The sequence below is a fragment of the Schistocerca serialis genome, chromosome 6 (genome assembly GCF_023864345.2).
Source record: "Schistocerca serialis cubense isolate TAMUIC-IGC-003099 chromosome 6, iqSchSeri2.2, whole genome shotgun sequence".
NCBI classification, from domain to species: Eukaryota; Metazoa; Arthropoda; class Insecta; order Orthoptera; family Acrididae; genus Schistocerca; species Schistocerca serialis.
The window spans coordinates 460,234,540-460,254,845 of NC_064643.1; the positions used below are offsets into that span (position 1 = coordinate 460,234,540).

Consider the following 20,306-nt stretch of genomic DNA (forward strand, 5'->3'; position numbering starts at 1 on the left):
GAAGATGCTCTTAATTACAGGTGCTGCAGTTAAACGCAAAACAATGTGTGAAGTCATCGGGACAGAAGCAGAGTTACTGAAAATTTCACCCATGTTCCAAGAACACATTCTTATTGATATATTGAAAGATGTGAGTGGGCAGTCAGATGTAGCACTTAGGAGTTACACATTGTCTCCATTAGGTGATCAGGGAGAGTGCTACATGAGTGACATTAGACGAATACGAATTGAAGGCACGTCAGGTAATGGCTCAAAAGCACATACTGTAGCAGTTGTTGTCAAAGCTCTACCATCAAATATTTGCCACAAAAAATCTTTTAGATTGGCAGAATTCTACAGAAATGAAGTACACTTCTACAAAGAGGTAAGAAAAACCCAGAAAGCATAAACATTCAGATTGTTATTTACTTTTATCATTGTGTCCAATTAACAGCAAAAATTATCGAGTATAATTTGAAGAAAAGAATTGTATACTTGATAAATACACTGTTAATTGATGTAAGTACTCACTCACACGCAGAGTGTCAACTTACCAGAAACAGTATGCATATTGTTGTATTATCAGCCTATTGAGCTGTGCTGTTAATGATTCTGACAGTTAAGGCTTAGATACATGACTGAGAAGACAGGGTAATATTTGTGTGACAAAAAGAGTATGAAATCACATTTCAAATCCAAAATATTACTGTAGACACGACGTGGTCACAATACATTCTTCAGGTAAGTTTATTGTTTCTTAATAGTATTTTTTTCATACAAAGTTTTATTTTTGTTCTGTATAGTGTTGAATAACAAGAAGATGGTACACTACTGTCATATTTATTTAGCTAAACAAGAAATATGTTATATCAACTACATTGCTTGCTGCTTAACAAAGATCTTGATTTTCATAAACCAAATAGCTGATGGAGACCACGATGATGAGAATTTCAAAACTGAAACTGAACACATCTATTTTGTGGAAAGCAGTCCTAAATACCACATATTTAATTGCACATTAAAGGAAGAGAAAGAAATGCCAAGTCAGGTAATTGGTTCAGTAGGTAGTGGCTCTGTACAGAAGAGCTACAATTTATTTGACTAATGAGTGAAAACAAATAGATTTGAAAACGAAAAAGTCAGTTTTTCATTGTCCAAGTATCAGATGGCCATGACACTGGTCTTGTGTATGCTGTATAATAATAAGGTCATACCACTTACATCCACCATGAAAGACAATGACGATACAGATGAGTGGATCAAATAGTCAAAATCATAATACAACAAAAGGACAGTCAGATTGAATGTGTTGTTTGCAACTTCACATAGTCAAAATCATGTTTATAGTGTTGCTCTGCACTCTTTTGGACACAACAGCAGGATATGGTCACACAATATAATCTTCCTACTAACATATTTGAAAAATTCGCCATACCCTCACATCTCTTTGAAACAGCTAAGGTGTGAATATTTTCTGTTGGTGTTCCAGACTTTCTTTAACATGTTATGTGTACCAAACAAATGAAGCCAGAGTAAACTACTTTCAAGGGGAAGAAAAGTTGGAAGGTATGTGGCAGCAGAAATTCCAGGAAGATCGCCATCATCATCAGCTATTCATCAGCAACTGCTGGATTCATAGGAACATCTGATATCCAATGTCTGGCTACATATACTATCCAAATACATTTCATTTTTACTGCAGTCATAATTATGTCTTCCATTCTATTCTGTTCTCTGATACATTTGTTTGTTTCCTTGTGCTTCCTAATAATTTCCACCAAGTGTTTCTCCATTGCTAGCTGAGCAACTCTCAGTTTTTGAATTGTTTTTACAATAAAAATATGTCTTTCACTGTCTGCTTGTTTCTTGTGGCGTCTATCCAGCCATTGCTTTCAAGTTTCATAATACAAAACCTCATTAGTTGGTCTTATAACTATAATGTCAGTTTTTACATCTGCATCTACACTCCATAAGCCAAGTTACAGTGTGTGGTGGAGGGTATCTCTGGTGTTACTACTATTTTCCCCTTCTCTTTTTTGTTCGCAAATGATGTGTGTGAGGAATGACTCTCTACAAACTGCTGTATGTGCTCTAATTTCATGGATGTTCTGGTCATCATCATTTTGTGAGATACATGGGGGATGAAGTAATATTTTGCCCAACTCTTCTTCATATGTATGCACTTAGAATTTCAGCTGTAACCCTGCACAACATGTATCCTGTAGAGACTGCCGATAGAGTTTGTTGAGCATCTCTGTAATGATCTCACACCAAATAAACAATCCTGTGACAAAACATGTCACTATTAACTCTAGTCTCTCTATCTCTTCTGTTAATCTCACTAGGTAAGGGTCCCAGAGATGAGCACTACACAAGAATCGGTCAAACAAGTAGTTTGTAAGACATTTCGTTTGTGCATCTTGAAGGAAACAGTCTAGTGACACTTAGTAAGCGCGGATTCAGAAAATATCATTCTTGTGAAAAACTGGTTCTTTATTCATCGAAATTAATGAATGCTATTGACAGGGGATCTCTTATCGATTCTACATTTCTAGATTTCCAGAAGACTTTTGACACAGTTCCTCTCAAGTAGCTTCTAATCAGATAGCAGGTGTATCTAGTACTGTCTCAGTTGTGTGATTGAGTTTGTGATTTCCTGTCAGAAAGGTCACAGTTTGTAGTAACTGATGGAAGGTCTTCAAGTAAAACAGTAGTATTTACTGGCATTCCCCAAGGGACTGTTATAGACCCTCTGCTGTTCGTAATCTAAACCAAGAAAGTGTTATAGGCCCTCTGCTGTTCCTAATCTATATAAGGAATTTAGAAGACAATTTGAGCGGCCCTCTTAGATTCTGTGTAGATGATGCTGTAGTTTACTGTCTAGTAAAGGCATCAGAAGATCAAAACCAATTGTAAAATGATTTAGACAAGATATCTGTATGTTGCGACAAGTTGCAGTTGACTCTAAACTCCTTTAATACTCATATGGATGACCTAATACTTTTCACGAAAAGTGTTAGATCATCCACATGAGTATTAAAGGAAATTGTTAAATTTCTGTTGCTCAGTAGGTCACACAAATCTAAAGGCTGTCATTTCAACTAAATCCCTTGGGATTACAATTACAAACAACTTAAATTGGAACACTTACATAAAAAATGTTGTGTTGAAGGTAAATTAAAGACTGCATTTTATTGTAAAACACTTAGATGGTGCAACAGATTTACTAACAATACTGTCTATTCTATGCATCTCTGTCCTCTTTCGGAGTATCGCTATGTGGTATGGATACCCTTACCAGAGAGGACTGACGGAGGACACTTCAAGAGTTCAAAGAAGGGCAGCTCATTTCATATTATCAGAAATAGAGGAGAGATGTTACGGATATGATATACAAGTTGGGGTGGTAATCACTAATTTTCTTGCAATTCCAGTCACCAACTTCTCCTTCTAAGGCAAAAATATTTTTCTGATGCCACCTAAAGGGGAGAAATGTTCATCATAATAAAATAAGAGAAATCAGAATTTCATGAAAAGGTTTAAGTGTTCATTTTTCCCATACTTTGTCCAAGCACTACAGTGTGAATCGCAGAACAGTCAATTAGATGTAGATTAATTATATTTCCATTAGATTCTTCCATTAATCTCAGCCTGGTATCTGCTTTTCCTACAGATAACTTTATGTGGTTGTTCCACTTTGTCACGTCAGAAGATTACTTCTAGCTGTTTTAAATTTGCCACTATTTCCATGGAATTTTTGCTGATACATAATTAAACAGTAATGGATCTCTTTGCGTATTTCTGAGTATTACGTAGTGATATGTCTGTATGTGTGGATGGATATGTGTGTGTGTGCGAGTGTATACCTGTCCTTTTTTCCCCCTAAGGTAAGTCTTTCCGCTCCCGGGATTGGAATGACTCCTTACCCTCTCCCTTAAAACCCACTTCCTTTCGTCTTTCCCTCTCCTTCCCTCTTTCCTGATGAGGCAACAGTTTGTTGTGAAAGCTTGAATTTTGTGTGTATGTTTGTGTTTGTTTGTGTGTCTATCGACCTGCCAGCGCTTTTGTTCGGTAAGTCACCTCATCTTTGTTTTTATATATAATTTTTCCCACATGGAATGTTTCCCTCTATTATATTGAGTATTACATTACATTTATATACATTCAGGGTCAGCTGACAGTCCCAGCACCAATCACAGATCCTTTCCAGATCTTTCTAAATTCCACTATAGTCTTCTGGCATTACCATCTTTGTGTAGACAACAGCGTTGTCTGTAAAAAGCATTATGAAACTTCCAGCATTATCAGCTAGATCGATTATGTTCAGGGTCAACTGATAGTCCCAGCACCAATCACAGATCCTTTCCAGGTCTTTCTAAATTCCACTATAGTCTTCTGGCATTACCATCTTTCTGTAGAAAACAGCATCATCTGCAAAGAGCGTCATGAAACTTCCAGTGTTATCAGCTAGATCTGTTATATATAGTGTAAACAGTAATGGCCCTACAACTCTCCCTTGGAGTATTCCGGTAAATACCTTTTATTCAGTCAGTTTTGTCCCATTAAGAATAACATTTTGATGTCTGTATCATAGAAAGTATGTGGTCTGATATCAGTATGCCTGCATAATTATCACTGAATAACAGTGTGGAACTGTTTCTAACACCTTGAAGAAATCAATCCACGTTCCTTTTTATACAGCAGATTTTCATTTTTCAGAAATGTTGTAATGCATGAACATAGAACACATTCCATAATCCTACAACAGACAGACGTCAGTGATACTGGCCTATAATTATGTTCATGTGTTTGATTACTGTTCTTGAAAACAGAAGTGACCTGTACTTTTTTTCCAGATGTCTGTATGCTTTATTCTTCCAGTGACCTACGATAATGTACTGCTATAAGGGAAGCATGTTCTTTGGCATAAAATCTGTAAAATCTCAGAGGTATCTCATCTGGTTCAGATGCCTTTCCTCTAATGAGTGATTTTAGTTCATTTTCTGTTCTATGATGATCATGTATCTTGATATCTGCCATTCTGGCGTCCATGCAGTGATTGAAAAGTAGAACTCTGTTGAGATCTGCCACAGTGAAACAGTTCCTAAATACTGAATTCTCTTTGTCATTTTCTGGTTTGGTGCCTTTATGGTCATTGAATAAACTAAATAGATATTATTTATGGAATATTCCATTGTCTCATGGAGTAACATAAAATTATTGATAACTTGAATACAACATATTAATGTTCCACAGTAATATCTATTAGTTCATAATGAAGCAGCTTTCAGTTCTTAGGTCTTAGTCCTTAACAAACTAATAAATATTATTGTAAAACATTAATACATTGTATTCAAGTAATTAATAAACAGATGCTTTTGGTCCACTGACTTTACATAAGACCAGAATTTCTTGGGATTTTTTAACCAGATCAGTAGGCAAAATTTTACTATCAGATTCATTGAACGCCTCTTGCATTGCTCTCCTTATGTTCATTTTGGCTTAGTTCAGCTTTTATTTGTAGCTAGACTTCTGTTTCACTTAAATCTGTGATGGAGCTGTCCTTGCTTTCATAGTAACTTTCTGAAATATCTGTTGTCAGGTTCTATTGTAACCACACTAGATATTATCATTCTCTTTACAGCAATAAATGCACAATCACCATTGATGTTTTTAAAACTCTTTGATTGTATAGTATTTTAATCTTATTATATTTGATTTTCTGGCCTACTTTCACACTGACTGTATTAAGTTCTTCATTTAGTTGTTGAAATTTATCTGCACTAGAGGCAAATAGTAAAATATTGTCAGCAAATGATAGCAGTTCAGGTATAACCCATTAACTCACATCCTCCCTTTGTTTTCTTGGATTAAGGAAATGAAAATTTCCCCTAGGGCTACTGACAATAACACACAGGAGGCAAAACTTAAGGATGAAAATAACTTTCACATGATGTTTCACTGCAAATTAACATAGCTTGATGAAACAAAGAGTGGACAGCTTCAGTACAGTACATGAAGTAACCGAAAGAAATATGCAATGGGACAAACAAAACTGACACTTTTATTCAAAGACAATAATCTATTTATTTATTTATTTAGTCCTTCTAATCCTACATGTATAGAATATATACAAGGATATTGGACATGGTTAAGTCTTTACAAGCTGAAGTACAGTTCATGTTGCATTCCTAAGGACTAGATATTTAAATAATTTAGCAAAGAATCGTATATACAACAAACATTAGAGACAACATACAAAGTAGAATATTCTTAATGCATATTTATTTTTGTTGTTTGGTCTCTAGGTACTCTGTCAGATTGTAAGAGCAATGATCAGTTAAATATGCTTTTAGTTCAGCCTTAATACTACTGAGTTTACTTATTGATTTAATATGGTTTGGCAGATTATTGTAAATTTTTATCCCAATATGTAGAGTGCCTTTTTGGCACAATGATGTTCTCACCTGTTTGATATTAAGATCAGATTTTTTCTTGTATTGTATGTATGTTTATCTTCATTTTCAATAAGATATCTGGGTTTTTATGAATATATTGTTTTATGAAAACTGATATTTCATAGATAAAAATGCAAGGAAGAGGAAGAACTGACATTTTTTAAATATGGGTCTGCGTAATTTCCTATTGTTAACCTTTCAATAATTCTTAATATTCTCTTTCGCATCCTGAAAAGTTTAATATTTATTGTTGCATTGCCCCAGAGGATTATGCCATATTTAATTACAGAATGCACATAGGAGTAGTGTACATTTAACAGGCTGGCTTTGCTACAACATCTTTTTAAGACCCGTATATGTAGTAGGTTTTGCTCAGTTTTCTTTGCAAATATTCAATGTGTACCTCCCATTTTGTGTTGTTCTGAGGCAGTGTTCCAGAAATTTTGTGCTGACAACACTTTCAAGAACTCTGTCCCTCAGTACTATTTGTGTGTTTGTGTGGTACCTTCCTTTTAGATTGTAGAGTGCTACTGTCTTTTCATTGTTTATAATGAGCTTGTTATAGCATTGTTCTACATGGTTCATTATTTGGATAGCAGAGTCTTTTAGTTTTTCCTCTATTTTCCCACTAATAAGAAAGCTTGTATTGTCTTCAAACTGAAGGGTAGTTTGGCAATACCTGTAGTACATAAGATCATTGACATAGAGGAGAAACAGAATGGGTCCTAATACTGATCCTTGAGGGGCACCGTATTTCACATTTTCACATCCTGAATAGTAGTAGTTGATTTTGTTATGGTAAGTATATTGCACTTCAACCACCTGTTTGCGACCACATAGGTATGTCTTGAGCCACTCATTGGATATACCTCTAATTCCTAATTGGTTAAGCTTATGTAGTAGGGCATTATGGTCAATGGTGTCGAAAGCTTTGGATAACTCAAGACATATGCGAGTCACAAACTCACTCATATCCACTTTAGCATAGATTTCGTTAAGATATTCAGATATATCACTCTCAGTTGAATAGCCTTTCGTAAAACTATGCTTTGAGGGAGAGAGAATTTTATGTTTATTTAAGAAATCAGACAATCTCTTATAAACATTTTTTTCTAAAATTTTTGAAAATACAGGCTTTAGGGCTATTGGTCTATAATTTGAGACATCTTCTGGATTTCTTTTTTTGAGCAGCGGTTTCAGATCTGTTTGTTTTAAGCATGAAGGGAAGGTTTCTGATGCCACTAAGCTGTTGCACAAGAGTGTCAAAGGATCAGCTAAGGCACAACAGCAGTTTTAAATAATTGCATCTGGTATTCTGCAAATTCCTCATGAGTACCCTGTTTTCAAGGTTTTTATAACTGATAAAATTTCTTAAGTATTTGTAGTGAAAGGAACAATGACGCAGACACATTTCTCATTCTATTTAATGATGGAGGTGATATTTTGTTGTGTTCTTCCACTACACTCACCAACTGTTCATTTATGTTTGCAAAAGATTTGTTGAAGGATCTGCAATTTTTGTTAGGCAAGAAATCATTTGCCCTTCATCAGTTTATGTTTTTATATTGTTTGGTTTCACTTGCTGTTTGATTTTTTATAACTTCCCATATAGCTTTAGATTTGTTTTTTGAATTTCCAATGTATCTCTCATTTGCCATTGTTTTAGCTTTCCTTACAACATTTTTGAGGATCCTCTTGTAATTCTTCAGGTATAAATGAAATTCACAAGGTATGTTCTGTGTCTTTGCTATATTGTGTATTTTTCTCTTCTCTGCACAAGAGGTTCTAATACCTGTTGTAATCCATTTGCTCTTTCTGAAGTTAAGTTGACATTTTTTTTATAGTGTAAATGCAGCTTCAAAGTATGATATGAAGATTTCCATGAATTTTTCAGACTTTTTGTTGGTATTTTCACAAGTATACACTTCATACGAGGTTCCTCCACTTAGTCTCTGTTTAAAAACATTTGTTTCTTTATTACTGAATTTTCGTGTTTCTTTCATGAGTTCCTCTTTCTCATTTGTTTCTCTTGGATGGTGTAAAACAATAAGCTGTGCATAGTGTTCACTGAAGCTAGTATTAAGATTTCTGGCACCGAATTTGTGATATACGTTTGTGTTTATTAATATCTGATCAATTGTTGAGCTTGTTGTTGGAGTAACCCTTGAAGGAGAATCTGTGGTGGATTATATGTTATATGTTTCCAGTTAAGCTTTCCTGGTCTTTTGAGATTTCTTGAAAATCAATATTAAAATCTCCATGTATGATCACTGTTTTGTTGAAATTTTTTATAGTATTTAAAGCTGCTTCTAGTTGATGACAGAAATTATTTAAGTTCCCATCAAGGCTCCTATATACACAGATGATTATTAATTTCAATGGAGAGAGTTTGGCTGCAGATACTTCAAAAACTTTCTCTTTAGCTAAAAGTTCAGTGGGTTTTATGTTACAATAATCAATACCAGTTTTAACAAATATACGTTACCCTCCATGACTAGGTGTAATTCTAGAGAATGATGGTGAAAGATTGAAGTCTGCTAGTTTTGTGACTGACATTGCATCTTTAGGCAGCCAGTGTTCAATTATACACATTACAGAAATGTTTTTTAACTCATCAGTAAATAAAATTTCAAGTTCACTTAATTTGTTTTGCAATGATTGGACATTTTGATGAATCAGCATGAAATTAAAAGATTTTTTATACTTTGGCATATTTAATTTATCACTTACCTTTATCTTGTCAATAAAAAATCATTCAGGTGTACTGGGAGTACTGCTTTTCTTTTACCTACTGCACTTATTCTTCTATTATCATCTGCTGCAGAATTTTCTTCTGTACCTGGCTCCCCTGTTAGTTGTTCAGCTGCTCCAGTTGATGATATTACTGGTGGTGTTAGTGCTGGGTCTACAATTAGTGTAGCTGTTACTGCATTCATTGTTGTAACTGTGACTGAATATTGGAGGCACCTTGTTTCTTCTTTTGTTGTTGTTGATGTTGGTGACAGAGATCTTGCTGGTGTTGTTTCCTTTGAATATTGAGGGGGGCTATCCAGAATGATTTTACTTTTGAGTGTTTGATGCCTCTTGTTGATAATTTCTTTAATTTTTTTCAACAAGCAGTTTTTTCCCCATGTTGTTAATGTGCAATCCACGTAATGTGTGGAATTTGCACCCAATATTGTTAACATTTACAAGTTGTACATTTCTGAAATGTCTGCAAAGGAATGAAATTTGTTGGCTGGCATTGATTATTTCTTTATTTATGCATGACCAAGACGGTAAGTCATACCAATATGGGGTGTTCAGCACTAAAACACTTGTTTGTATCAACTGTCCTAAGCACCTTTTTGGTTCTTGTTTTGCTTTGTGAGTTTCATTTTTGTACACGCCATTTGACCCACCAAATAGCACAACAAAGTCTTCAGAGGACAAGTCAGCAATGTCTATGGATCGCACATGCTTGCGAACTTCTGACATAGAAGCACCTGGTTTTATGTAAGTGATTGTTTGTACACTGGACTGACCGTTCAGAATGTGAGCAAATTCATGACCATGCCTATATGCCATAACAACTACTTTTTTTTGTTCAGGTTTCTTTGCATGCTTAGATGGGTCACCAGCATTATAGCCAAAACATGTAGTATCAGCACTGGAGAAACAATTGATATTTAAGTCACACAAGTGTTCAGGTCTCTCAGACTCTTTTTCTTTCATAACAGTAAATGAATTATTAAGCATTCTTTCGGATGTATCACTCCACGTATTTGTGTTTCACATTCAGCTCGCAAATGAATTTTATCACTAGCACAATGTTTCTTATCTTGCACAGTTGATTGTGAACACAATAGTAGCTTCATTTAATAAGCTTCGTTGAGAATGTGGCACTTTATTTTTCACTTTTCCTGGAATTTCAATGTTACTGTGAGGCAAGTTTGCTGTTGGTTCACACTTTTTAGATGTAAGTTTTTTTAGTTTGCTCATCAGGATATTAATGGTTAGTTGCAGACTGCTTACACAGTCATTTAACTTTCTGATTTCATCACTACAATTTGCACACACGCTGTTTTTATCACTGTAATTTTCACTTTTTTTTCACATGAACACTATGTATATCAACACTAGCCACCATCTTGAAGACCTCCCACTAATAACACTGAAGTCACTTAGTGAATATCATTATGTTGTAAGAGCTCCAGTACCAGTGCTTTTCAATGTGGTTGTGCATTAACATCCATAAAAATAAAGTCAGGGCTGAATGCATACCTTGAAAGACAGTATGGCCATGCAACATTATGCTTCACACAACATAACACATAGACCACCGTAATGACCATGTTCAACAATGTTCCTGGATGCATTGTGTGTTCCCACTTCTTGCTGGAGAAGGGTAAAGTCTGCAGGTTCAACAATGATTGGTTTGGTGGTCAAAGTGGTAAGGTGTGGGTGGTCATTCATAATCACTGTGTTATTTTATAATTTTGTTCACACCTCAAAAATTGCCAATTGTCTTACATTCAATTTTGAAGCCAGCATGTTCTTTTTCCTTATGAGATTCTAGTGTTAATTTTTATGAATTTGTGATGACTACTGTAAATATTGTGCAAAAGAGACTGATAGAGCTATAAATTTTCATGACTTTTTGCCTCATTTTCTCTGAAGGACCACAGAAACATGTAACAGAAAACAGCATTCTTGCTAATATTCGAGCACTATCTCCTTTTTTAGCAAAAGTACACACAACCACCCAAATGCACAGTGAATTTGGATATACAGTAGATTAGCTTGCCTGAAAATACCTGTATATGAAAACATATAGGCCCTATCTCAATGAATGCAAGGTAAATAGACAGGTAGTTGAAAGAGAAACAGAAGTAGAAAATAAATAAATAAACAATCTTACACTGCAGTAAAACTTCCAAAACCATCTTTACTTCTTAGTGGCACACACAAAACAAATTGAATCTATATTGGAGATTTAATGAAAGGATAATGCATTGAAATAACTTGTTCAAAGAATAAAAAGGACGAGGAACTTACGGCACACCAAAAAACACTATACCTCACTGAAAAGCTATACATAACACAAAATTAGTTGTGGGATGAATATTGTAACCTAATGCCAAAAATTATCCTTTGAAAACTAGCCTATTGTCTAGCATAAAGAAAAATTGGGGTTACAACTATGGCAACAACTCTGAAGAAACCAGATAACACTACACCTACACAATCACACATAAGATTATTTTGTACCAATAGTTGAAGAAACAGATGAAACATCACCACCAACAAGTAGAATGAAGGACACAGAGAGTGACAGAAACAAATAAACACAGAAAATTTATGGAACAAGAAATTCTTGAAATACTAAAAAGAATAAATCCTAATAGGAGCTCTGGTGACAACAAATAAACAGAAAAACACTCTTCAGGCATTCAATTTTCTCCCAAAGTATGTCACAGAAAGTTACACTTGCTTAAAACATGAATATTTTCTGAAACACTGGAATAAATCAAAATAATATCAGTAGTAGATCCAGGAAAGAAGAACAGTAAGATATCGACCAAGTGCCCTGTATACAAAGGCAAAAGTGCTGAAAAAACTTCAAGTTAATGTACTTTCATTCCTCAGTGAAGCTATTATAGAACAGCCAGTATGGGTTTGCTAGACAGAGGCAAATAAATTTGTTGATGATAGTCTGGTGCATGGGCAGTGTGTATTCTGGATGCATAAGGAGCCTTTGATGCCAGTTGATGACCTAGTAAAGTATTCTACTCTGCAGAAATTTTGTTGTACATTTTAGTTAAAAGCTACTTTCACACAAAAACTGAATTTTTTTTTTGTCTGTCAGCATTGTCAAGATTGAGATGAAAGTAACCAAAGTTCCTGTTGTCAGCTAAGATCATGAACATATTATACCGCCCCTAAACATAAATTACACAACATAAAGACAAACGATCACGTTTACTGAAGATTTGGAAATATCAGGATTTGTAAATTCAAGTTACACATGATATAGTGGGATTGGCCCCAGTTTATTTACCAGCAGGGATATATACAGGGGGCTCCTCAGAAACAATACAAGCTAACTTAAGTCTATTTCAAAGCAAAGCCCAGTGCACACCATATCAAATTTCCACCCATGGTAAACAGAGGGCGTGATAACAGCACCCAAGTCAAACCAGTAGCACATATGCCTTGCATTCAACATCACAACTGACTCAGTCACAACCTGGACCAGTTTATATGGCAGACTGTGGTGTGGTCCTATTGGAGAGTGCTCCTGATTACCAGCACTATTTGAGTAGTGGCTACACTAATGAAAGGAAGCAGCAGAAAGTGTTTCAAAAGCAAAAAAAAAAAAAAAATAAGCCAATAATAACAAAATTTGTTTCACTGAGCAGAAATTAGGAGTAAAAGGGATAAAGCAAAGGTAAACATATTATTGAACAATAAAAAATTGGAGCAAATTGACCAACTAAAATATCTTGAGATAATTTTGAGGATAAGATCAGCTTTAACAGCCACATCCATCATGTCAAGAACCAACATGCAGAACTGAAACACTTGTTGTCAAAACAAACATAACTGAGGAGATTGCTCTCAGGTTCCAAGAATCATCTATGGAGGAGCCATATTGCCCAGCTTATTAAATGCATCTCCAGTGTGTATTAATTCTCTAATGAGAAAGTACAACTGCCATAACTGTAAACAAGAAGAATGATTAATTAACATCAAGATTGTCAGAGTTACAAAACAGTATCAAATGAGGCACTGTGTGTTCTGCTGGGTGTAACACCAATTTTATAGTCTTTTTTTTTTTGTGCCTACAAAAGGAGCTTATGCATAAGACATTGGGCAAGCCAATGTATATGTATAGAAATGAAATTAATTTCCATGCATACATATCTAAAATTACAAATAACACTCTCATACATATCATGTACTTCATAAATTTAATTATTTTTCAACAGAGTAAAAGTGGTGATGCTATAAAAATGACTTTAAAGATTTCCCACAGATTTTAACTGCAGTATTTGCTGTTATGTTTTCAGTAAGTTTGTTGTAAAATTTGACTCCCATGTGGTAAGTACCATTTTGGCACAGGAATTTGTTGGTTTTTATCATATGCAAGTTTTTGTTTTGTGTGGTAAAGTTATCATGAGTATCACAGATTGAGTTATTTATTTATCCATAATTATTTCATTTATTATGTAATGTAGAGATGTTAAAGGAGGGATGCCAGAGATCTTAAACAGTCCTTTCTGTATGTCTGTAACTTTGTGTTCAGTCATGATTGTAATAGCCCATTTTTGCAGTTTGAATGTGCTGATAGTTGCTTTAGATTTTCTCCAAAATGTGACCCTCTATTCAAGGTGAAAATATAAGACATATAATGCACTCTTTACTGTTTTCTCACTACAGCAGGATTTTTATGAGCAGAGAGGGTAACAGGTCTTGCTCAATTAAGCGTTATAAGATAGTGTATATGCTTATTCCATTTCAGATTGCTATGTCACAATAATTCTAACAATTTGGCTTCTGTACTGTTACGAACCAGTTTATCAATGATAGAAGTGGGATGTACATGTCCTTGTTCAGAGAATTGTGAATGTTTAATGTAATAGTCTCTCTACTATTTATTAAAAGTTTATTACCCTATGCCCAGTTACTATGTTGTTTTGTGACAGTGTTGATTGCTGTAATTCTTCCTTACTTCCGTCTTTTGATAGAATTATGGTGTCATCTGCAAATATGATCATTCTATGAGCATTCAGATTTAAGCTTGGATAATTAATGCACAAAAGGGACAGAAGTGATCCCATTACTGACCCTTGAAGTACATCATTTTTAATTAGACTGTATTCTGATAAATGTTCATAAATAGTTTAAGGTTGGCATTAGTGTGCTTGAAGCTCACTGCTAGTTTATTATTGCTCAAGAAGGAACTTATTCAGCTGCTGCACTGAACTTGAATACCATACTTTCCAAGCTCTGACAGCAGAATATTATGTTCCACCATGTTAAAAGTTTTGGATATGTCAATAAATAGTCCTGTTGATTGCTGTTGCGCCTGTTAGGCTTGGTATACAATAAATTCACTAATAAATGGCAGTTATTATTAACCTCTTATTTCTGATTGCATGTTGTTCATTACTTAGGATTTTGTTTTTATTTACAAATTCCATAAGTTTGTCATACATAACTTTCTTTAAATGATTAATGGAAAATCTCATATAAAGATGTGAAACAAATACTAACAAAGAGATAGAGGGGCTGGCCAGTTCTTACCTCAGCTCAGTACAGCCGATAGATACACATAAAACAGAACCAAAAATTTACGTTCCTAGCTTTCGGAACAAATGTTCCTTCATCGGGGAGGAGAGAGGGGAAAGAAAGGGAAGAAGGGAAAGGAGATTCAGTTACTCACAACCCAGGTTATGAAGCAACAGGGAAAGGAAAATAGGGAGGGTAGCAAGGATGGAGGCATGGTTGTCAGAGGGAAGCCAAAGATATTCTACTGTAAGTACTGTGCCAGCTTCAAACCAAAGAGGATGCCTACAGAAGTAAAGAGGTATATAGTATAAAAATAAACACAACTATGTAGGACGAAAAGATGCGTGAATGGCTAAAGAGGAAAGGGAAAGAGGATAAGACTGAAGAGTAAATGGGAGTGAGGTTGTTTAACGTAGGTTCAGTCCAGTGGGATGGCAGGATGAAAGGATGTGTTGGAGTGCAAGTTCGCATCTCCACAGTTCAGAGGGACTGGTGTTGGGTGGGAGAAGCCAATTGGCACATACGGTGTAGCAGGTTCCTAGGTCCCTAGAATTATGCTGAAGGGCATGCTCCGCTACTGGGTATTGTGCATCTCCTAGGCGGGCAGTTCGTCTGTGTCCGTTCATGTGCTCAGCCAGTTTAGTTGTTGTCATGCCGATGTAAAAGGCTGTGCAGTGCAGGCATGTCAGTTGATAAATGACATGTGTAGTTTCACACGTGGCCCTGCCTTGAATTGCGTATGTTTTACCAGTAGCGGGGCTGGAGTAGGTGGTTGTGGGTGGATGCATGGGGCAGGTTTTGCAGCGGGGTCGGTTACAGGGGTAGGAACCGCTGGGTAGAGAAGGTAGTCTGGGAATATTGTAGGGTTTAACAAGGATGTTATGGAGGTTAGGGGGGCGACGAAAAGCAACTCTGGGTGGTGTGGGGAGAATTTTGTCAAGGGATGATCTCATTTCAGGGGTTGACTTGAGAAAGTCATATCCTTGGCGGAGTAATTTGTTGATGTTTTCGAGGTCAGGGTAATATTGGGTGACAAGTGGGATGCTCCTGTGTAGTCTGGGGGTAGGAACATTGTTGTTGAATGGGGAGGAATGTATTGCTTGAGAAATCTGTTTGTGGACAAGGTCTGCAGGATAGTTGCGGGAGAGGAAAGCACTGGTAAGGTTATTGGTGTAATTGTTGAGGGATTCATCACTGGAGCAGATACGTTTGCCACGAATACCTAGGCTGTAGGGAAGGGAGCGTTTGATGTGACAAAGGATGGCAGCTATCAAAGTGAAGGTACTGTTGTTTGTTTGTGGGTTTGATATGGACAGAGGTGTGGATGTGAGCTTCAACGAGATGAAGGTCAACATCCAGGAAGGTGGCTTGGGTTTTGGAGAAGGACCAGGTGAAATTCAGATTCGAAAAGGAGTTGAGGTTATGGAGGAAATTAAGGAGTGTTTCTTCACCATGAGCCCAGACCACAAAGATGTCATCTATAAACCTATACCAGGCCAGGGGAAGCAGTTGTTGGGTCTTCAGGAAAGCCTCCTCCATGCGGCTCATGAAGAGGTTGGCATAGGACGGAGCCATCCTGGTTCCCATGGCCTTTCCCTTGATTTGTTTGTAGGTTTGGCCTTCAAAAGTGAAGTAATTATGGGTGAGTATGAAGTTGGTAAGTGTGATAAGGAACGAGGTTTTTGGAAGATCTTCGGGTGGGCATTGGGAGAGGTAGTGCTCAAGGGCAGAGAGACCATGGGTATGTGGAATGTTTGTGTAAAGGGATGTAGCATCTATGGTGACAAGAAAGGTTTCAGGTGGGAGAGGGCTGGGAATGGATTTGAGGCGTTCTAGGAAGTGGTTTGTGTCTTTGATGTAGGATGGGAGTCTGCGGGTGATAGGTTGGAGGTGCTGGTCTACCAGAGCTGAGATACGTTCAGTAGGGGCTTTGAAGCCTGCTACAATGGGATGGCCAGGATGGTTCTCTTTGTGGATTTTGGGTAATAGGTAGAAGGTAGGGGTACATGGCTCAGGTGGAGTGAGTAAGTCTATGAGCCCCCAAATACTAGACCCAGTGTTGAACCCTGTCTAGAACAGTTCCGACTGCCTTCTCAAAGGGATCCTCCTCCCCTCCCCCAAAACCATCCCTTGCAGACATTTCAGGAATTCCTCACATCCAGTGTTGCCTCCCAGTCCTTCTTGAAGAACATCCCGACAACCCCCAACACTACCCCATCTCAATCCCACACCATTAAGGAGCTGAAAATAGACCGCTCTATTGTCATCCTCCCGGTGGATAAAGGCTCCACAACTGTTGTACTTGACCGTGTGGAGTATGTGACAGAAGGACTGCGTCAACTCTCCAACACCTCAACCTACAAAGCTGTTACCCAGGATCCCATTCCTTCCATCCAGACTGAGCTGCAAAAAATCCTAAAAATCCAAGGTCCCTCACAAGGCCTCACAACGGCTTCCATAGACTTACTCACTCCACCTGAGCCACGTACCCCTACCTTCTACCTATTACCCAAAATCCACAAAGAGAACCATCCTGGCCGTCCCATTGTAGCAGGCTTCAAAGCCCCAACCGAACGTATCTCAGCTCTGGTAGACCAGCACCTCCAACCTATCACCCGCAGACTCCCATCCTACAGCAAAGACACAAACCACTTCCTAGAACGCCTCAAATCCATTCCCACCCCTCTCCCACCTGAAACCTTTCTTGTCACCATAGATGCTACATCCCTTTACACAAACATCCCACATACCCATGGTCTCTCTGTCCTTGAGCACTACCTCTCCCAACGCCCACCCGAAGATCTTCCAAAAACCTCGTTCCTTATCACACTTACCAACTTCATACTCACCCATAATTACTTCACTTTTGAAGGCCAGACCTACAAACAAATCAGGGGAACGGCCATGGGAACCAGGATGGCTCTGTCCTATGCCAACCTCTTCATGGACTGCATGGAGGAGGCTTTCCTGAAGACCCAACAACTGCTTCCCCTGGCCTGGTATAGGTTTATAGATGACATCTTTGTGGTCTGGACTCATGGTGAAGAAACACTCCTTAATTTCCTCCATAACCTCAACTCCTTTTCGAATCTGAATTTCACCTGGTCCTTCTCCAAAACCCAAGCCACCTTCCTGGATGTTGACCTTCATCTTGTTGAAGCTCACATCCACACCTCTGTCCATATCAAACCCACAAACAAACAACAATACCTTCACTTTGATAGCTGCCATCCTTTCCACATCAAACGCTCCCTTCCCTACAGCCTAGGTATTCATGGCAAATGTATCTGCTCCAGTGACGAATCCCTCAACAATTACACCAATAACCTTACCAGTGCTTTCCTCTCCCGCAACTATCCTGCAGACCTTGTCCACAAACAGATTTCCCGAGCAATACATTCCTCCCCGTCCAACAACAATGTTCCTACCCCCAGACCACACAGAAGCATCCCCCTTGTCACCCAATATTATCCTGGCCTCAAAAACATCAACAAATTACTCCGCCAAGGATATGACTTTCTCAAGTCAACCCCTGAAATGAGATCATCCCTTGACAAAATTCTCCCCACACCATGCAGAGTTGCTTTTCGTCGCCCCCCTAACCTCCATAACATCCTTGTTAAACTCTACAATATTCCCAGACTACCTTCTCTACCCAGCAGTTCCTACCCCTGTAACTGACCCCGCTGCAAAACCTGCCCCATGCATCCACCCACAACCACCTACTCCAGCCCCGTTACTGGTAAAACATACGCAATTCAAGGCAGGGCCACGTGTGAAACTACACGTCATTTATCAACTGACATGCCTGCACTGCACAGCCTTTTACATCGGCATGACAACAACTAAACTGGCTTAGCACATGAACGGACACAGACGAACTGTCCGCCTAGGAGATGCCCAGTACCCAGTAGTGGAGCATGCCCTCCAGCATAATTCTAGGGACCTAGGAACCTGCTACACCGTATGTGCCATTTGGCTTCTCCCACCCAACACCAGTCCCTCTGAACTGTGGAGATGCGAACTTGCACTCCAACACATCCTTTCATCCCGTCATCCCCCTGGACTGAACCTACGTTAAACAACCTCACTCCCATTTACTCTACAGTCTTATCCTCTTTCCCTTTCCTCTTTAGCCATTCACACATCTTTTCATCCTACATAGTTGTGTTTATCTTTATACTATATACCTCTTTACTTCTGTAGGCATCCTCTTTGGTTTGAAGCTGGCACAGTACTTACAGTAGAATATCTTTGGCTTCCCTCTGACAACCATGCCTCCATCCTTGCTACCCTCCCTATTTTCTTTCCCTGTTGCTTCATAACCTGGGTTGTGAGTAACTGAATCTCCTTTCCCTTCTTCCCTTTCTTTCCCCTCTCTCCTCCCCGATGAAGGAACATTTGTTCCGAAAGCTAGGAACGTAAATTTTTGGTTCTGTTTTATGTGTATCTATCGGCTGTACTGAGCTGAGGTAAGTACTGGCCAGCCCCTCTATCTCTTTTTTAGTATTTGTTTCATAACTTTCTTTAAAATATATATATATATATATATATATATATATATATATATATATATATATATATATATATATATATATATATATATATATATATATATATATATATATATATATTACACCTAGGCTTACAGCACTCTTCTTTAAGAATGCGGGAGGGACACCATCAGTGACTGCAGAGTTGGAGCTTTTGGATCCTTTTGTTACTTCATCCTATGTGGCTGTGCTCCTGTACATTGACCTACTACGTGTGCTTATTTTACATTTATTAGATTGGGTATTCATGTTGCAGGAAAATTCTGGTATAATGTGAAGGCCTTCATCAGACTTTCAGGATACTGGGCAACAGAGTTCTCATCACTACAGATATGTCATCCGTGAGATACCTAGGTTGTATGGGAGGGACTTTTTGCTGCAGAAGGGATGGAAGCCGTCAAGATCCAGGTACTGTTGGCGGTTAGTGGATTTAATGTGGACAGCGACGTGGATGGCACTATCAGAAAGGTGGAGGTTGATGTCCAGGAAGGTGGTACACTGGATTGAGGAGGATGAGGTGTAGCAAAGGAAAAAGACAGTGATTTTGTGATGGAACAAGGATAGCGTGTCTTGGTCTGGAATGAAGATCATAAAGGTATCGGGGGGGGGGGGGGGGGGGGGGTTGTTAAACCTTAAAGAGACTAAGTGTTGGGAATTTTGAGAGGTGAGGAAGATCTCTTCTAGATGACCCATAAACGGCTTGACATATGAGGGTGCCATGCAGCTGCCCATGGCTGTGCCATAGAGTTGTCTGTATACCTTCCCTTCAAAGGAAATGTGTAGTTGTTGAGGTGTATGAGGAATGAGATGGTGGTTCTGGAGATTGAATGACATCAGGAGAGGTAGTGTTCAATAGTAGCTAGTAGGCCATGGGTATAAGGGATGTTCCGTAAAGGAAGGTGACATCAACATTGATTAGTAGGTATCCAGGAGATGCAGCGTCTATGAAGAAATTGGTAAGTATCTTTGATGTGTGGGGTTAGGTTTTGGGCAGTTGCTTGGAGATGTTGGTCAACAAGGGTGGGAATTCTTTCAGCCAGAG

At 37.9% G+C, this 20,306-nt stretch overlaps 1 protein-coding gene across 3 annotated transcripts in view; it reads left to right on the forward strand.

Annotated features, from left to right (window-relative positions):
* Positions 1-20,306, forward strand: part of LOC126484646 (uncharacterized) — a 64,881-nt gene that overhangs the window by 13,798 nt on the left and 30,777 nt on the right. For all 3 annotated transcript variants that reach the window (XR_007587902.1, XM_050108234.1, XM_050108235.1), the window contains exon 2: positions 21-364. Coding sequence is in view for 2 of the 3 variants with exons in the window: in XM_050108234.1 (XP_049964191.1) it covers positions 44-364 (321 nt within the window). In the remaining variant the exon portion in view is untranslated. The remainder of the gene's footprint in view (positions 1-20; positions 365-20,306) is intronic.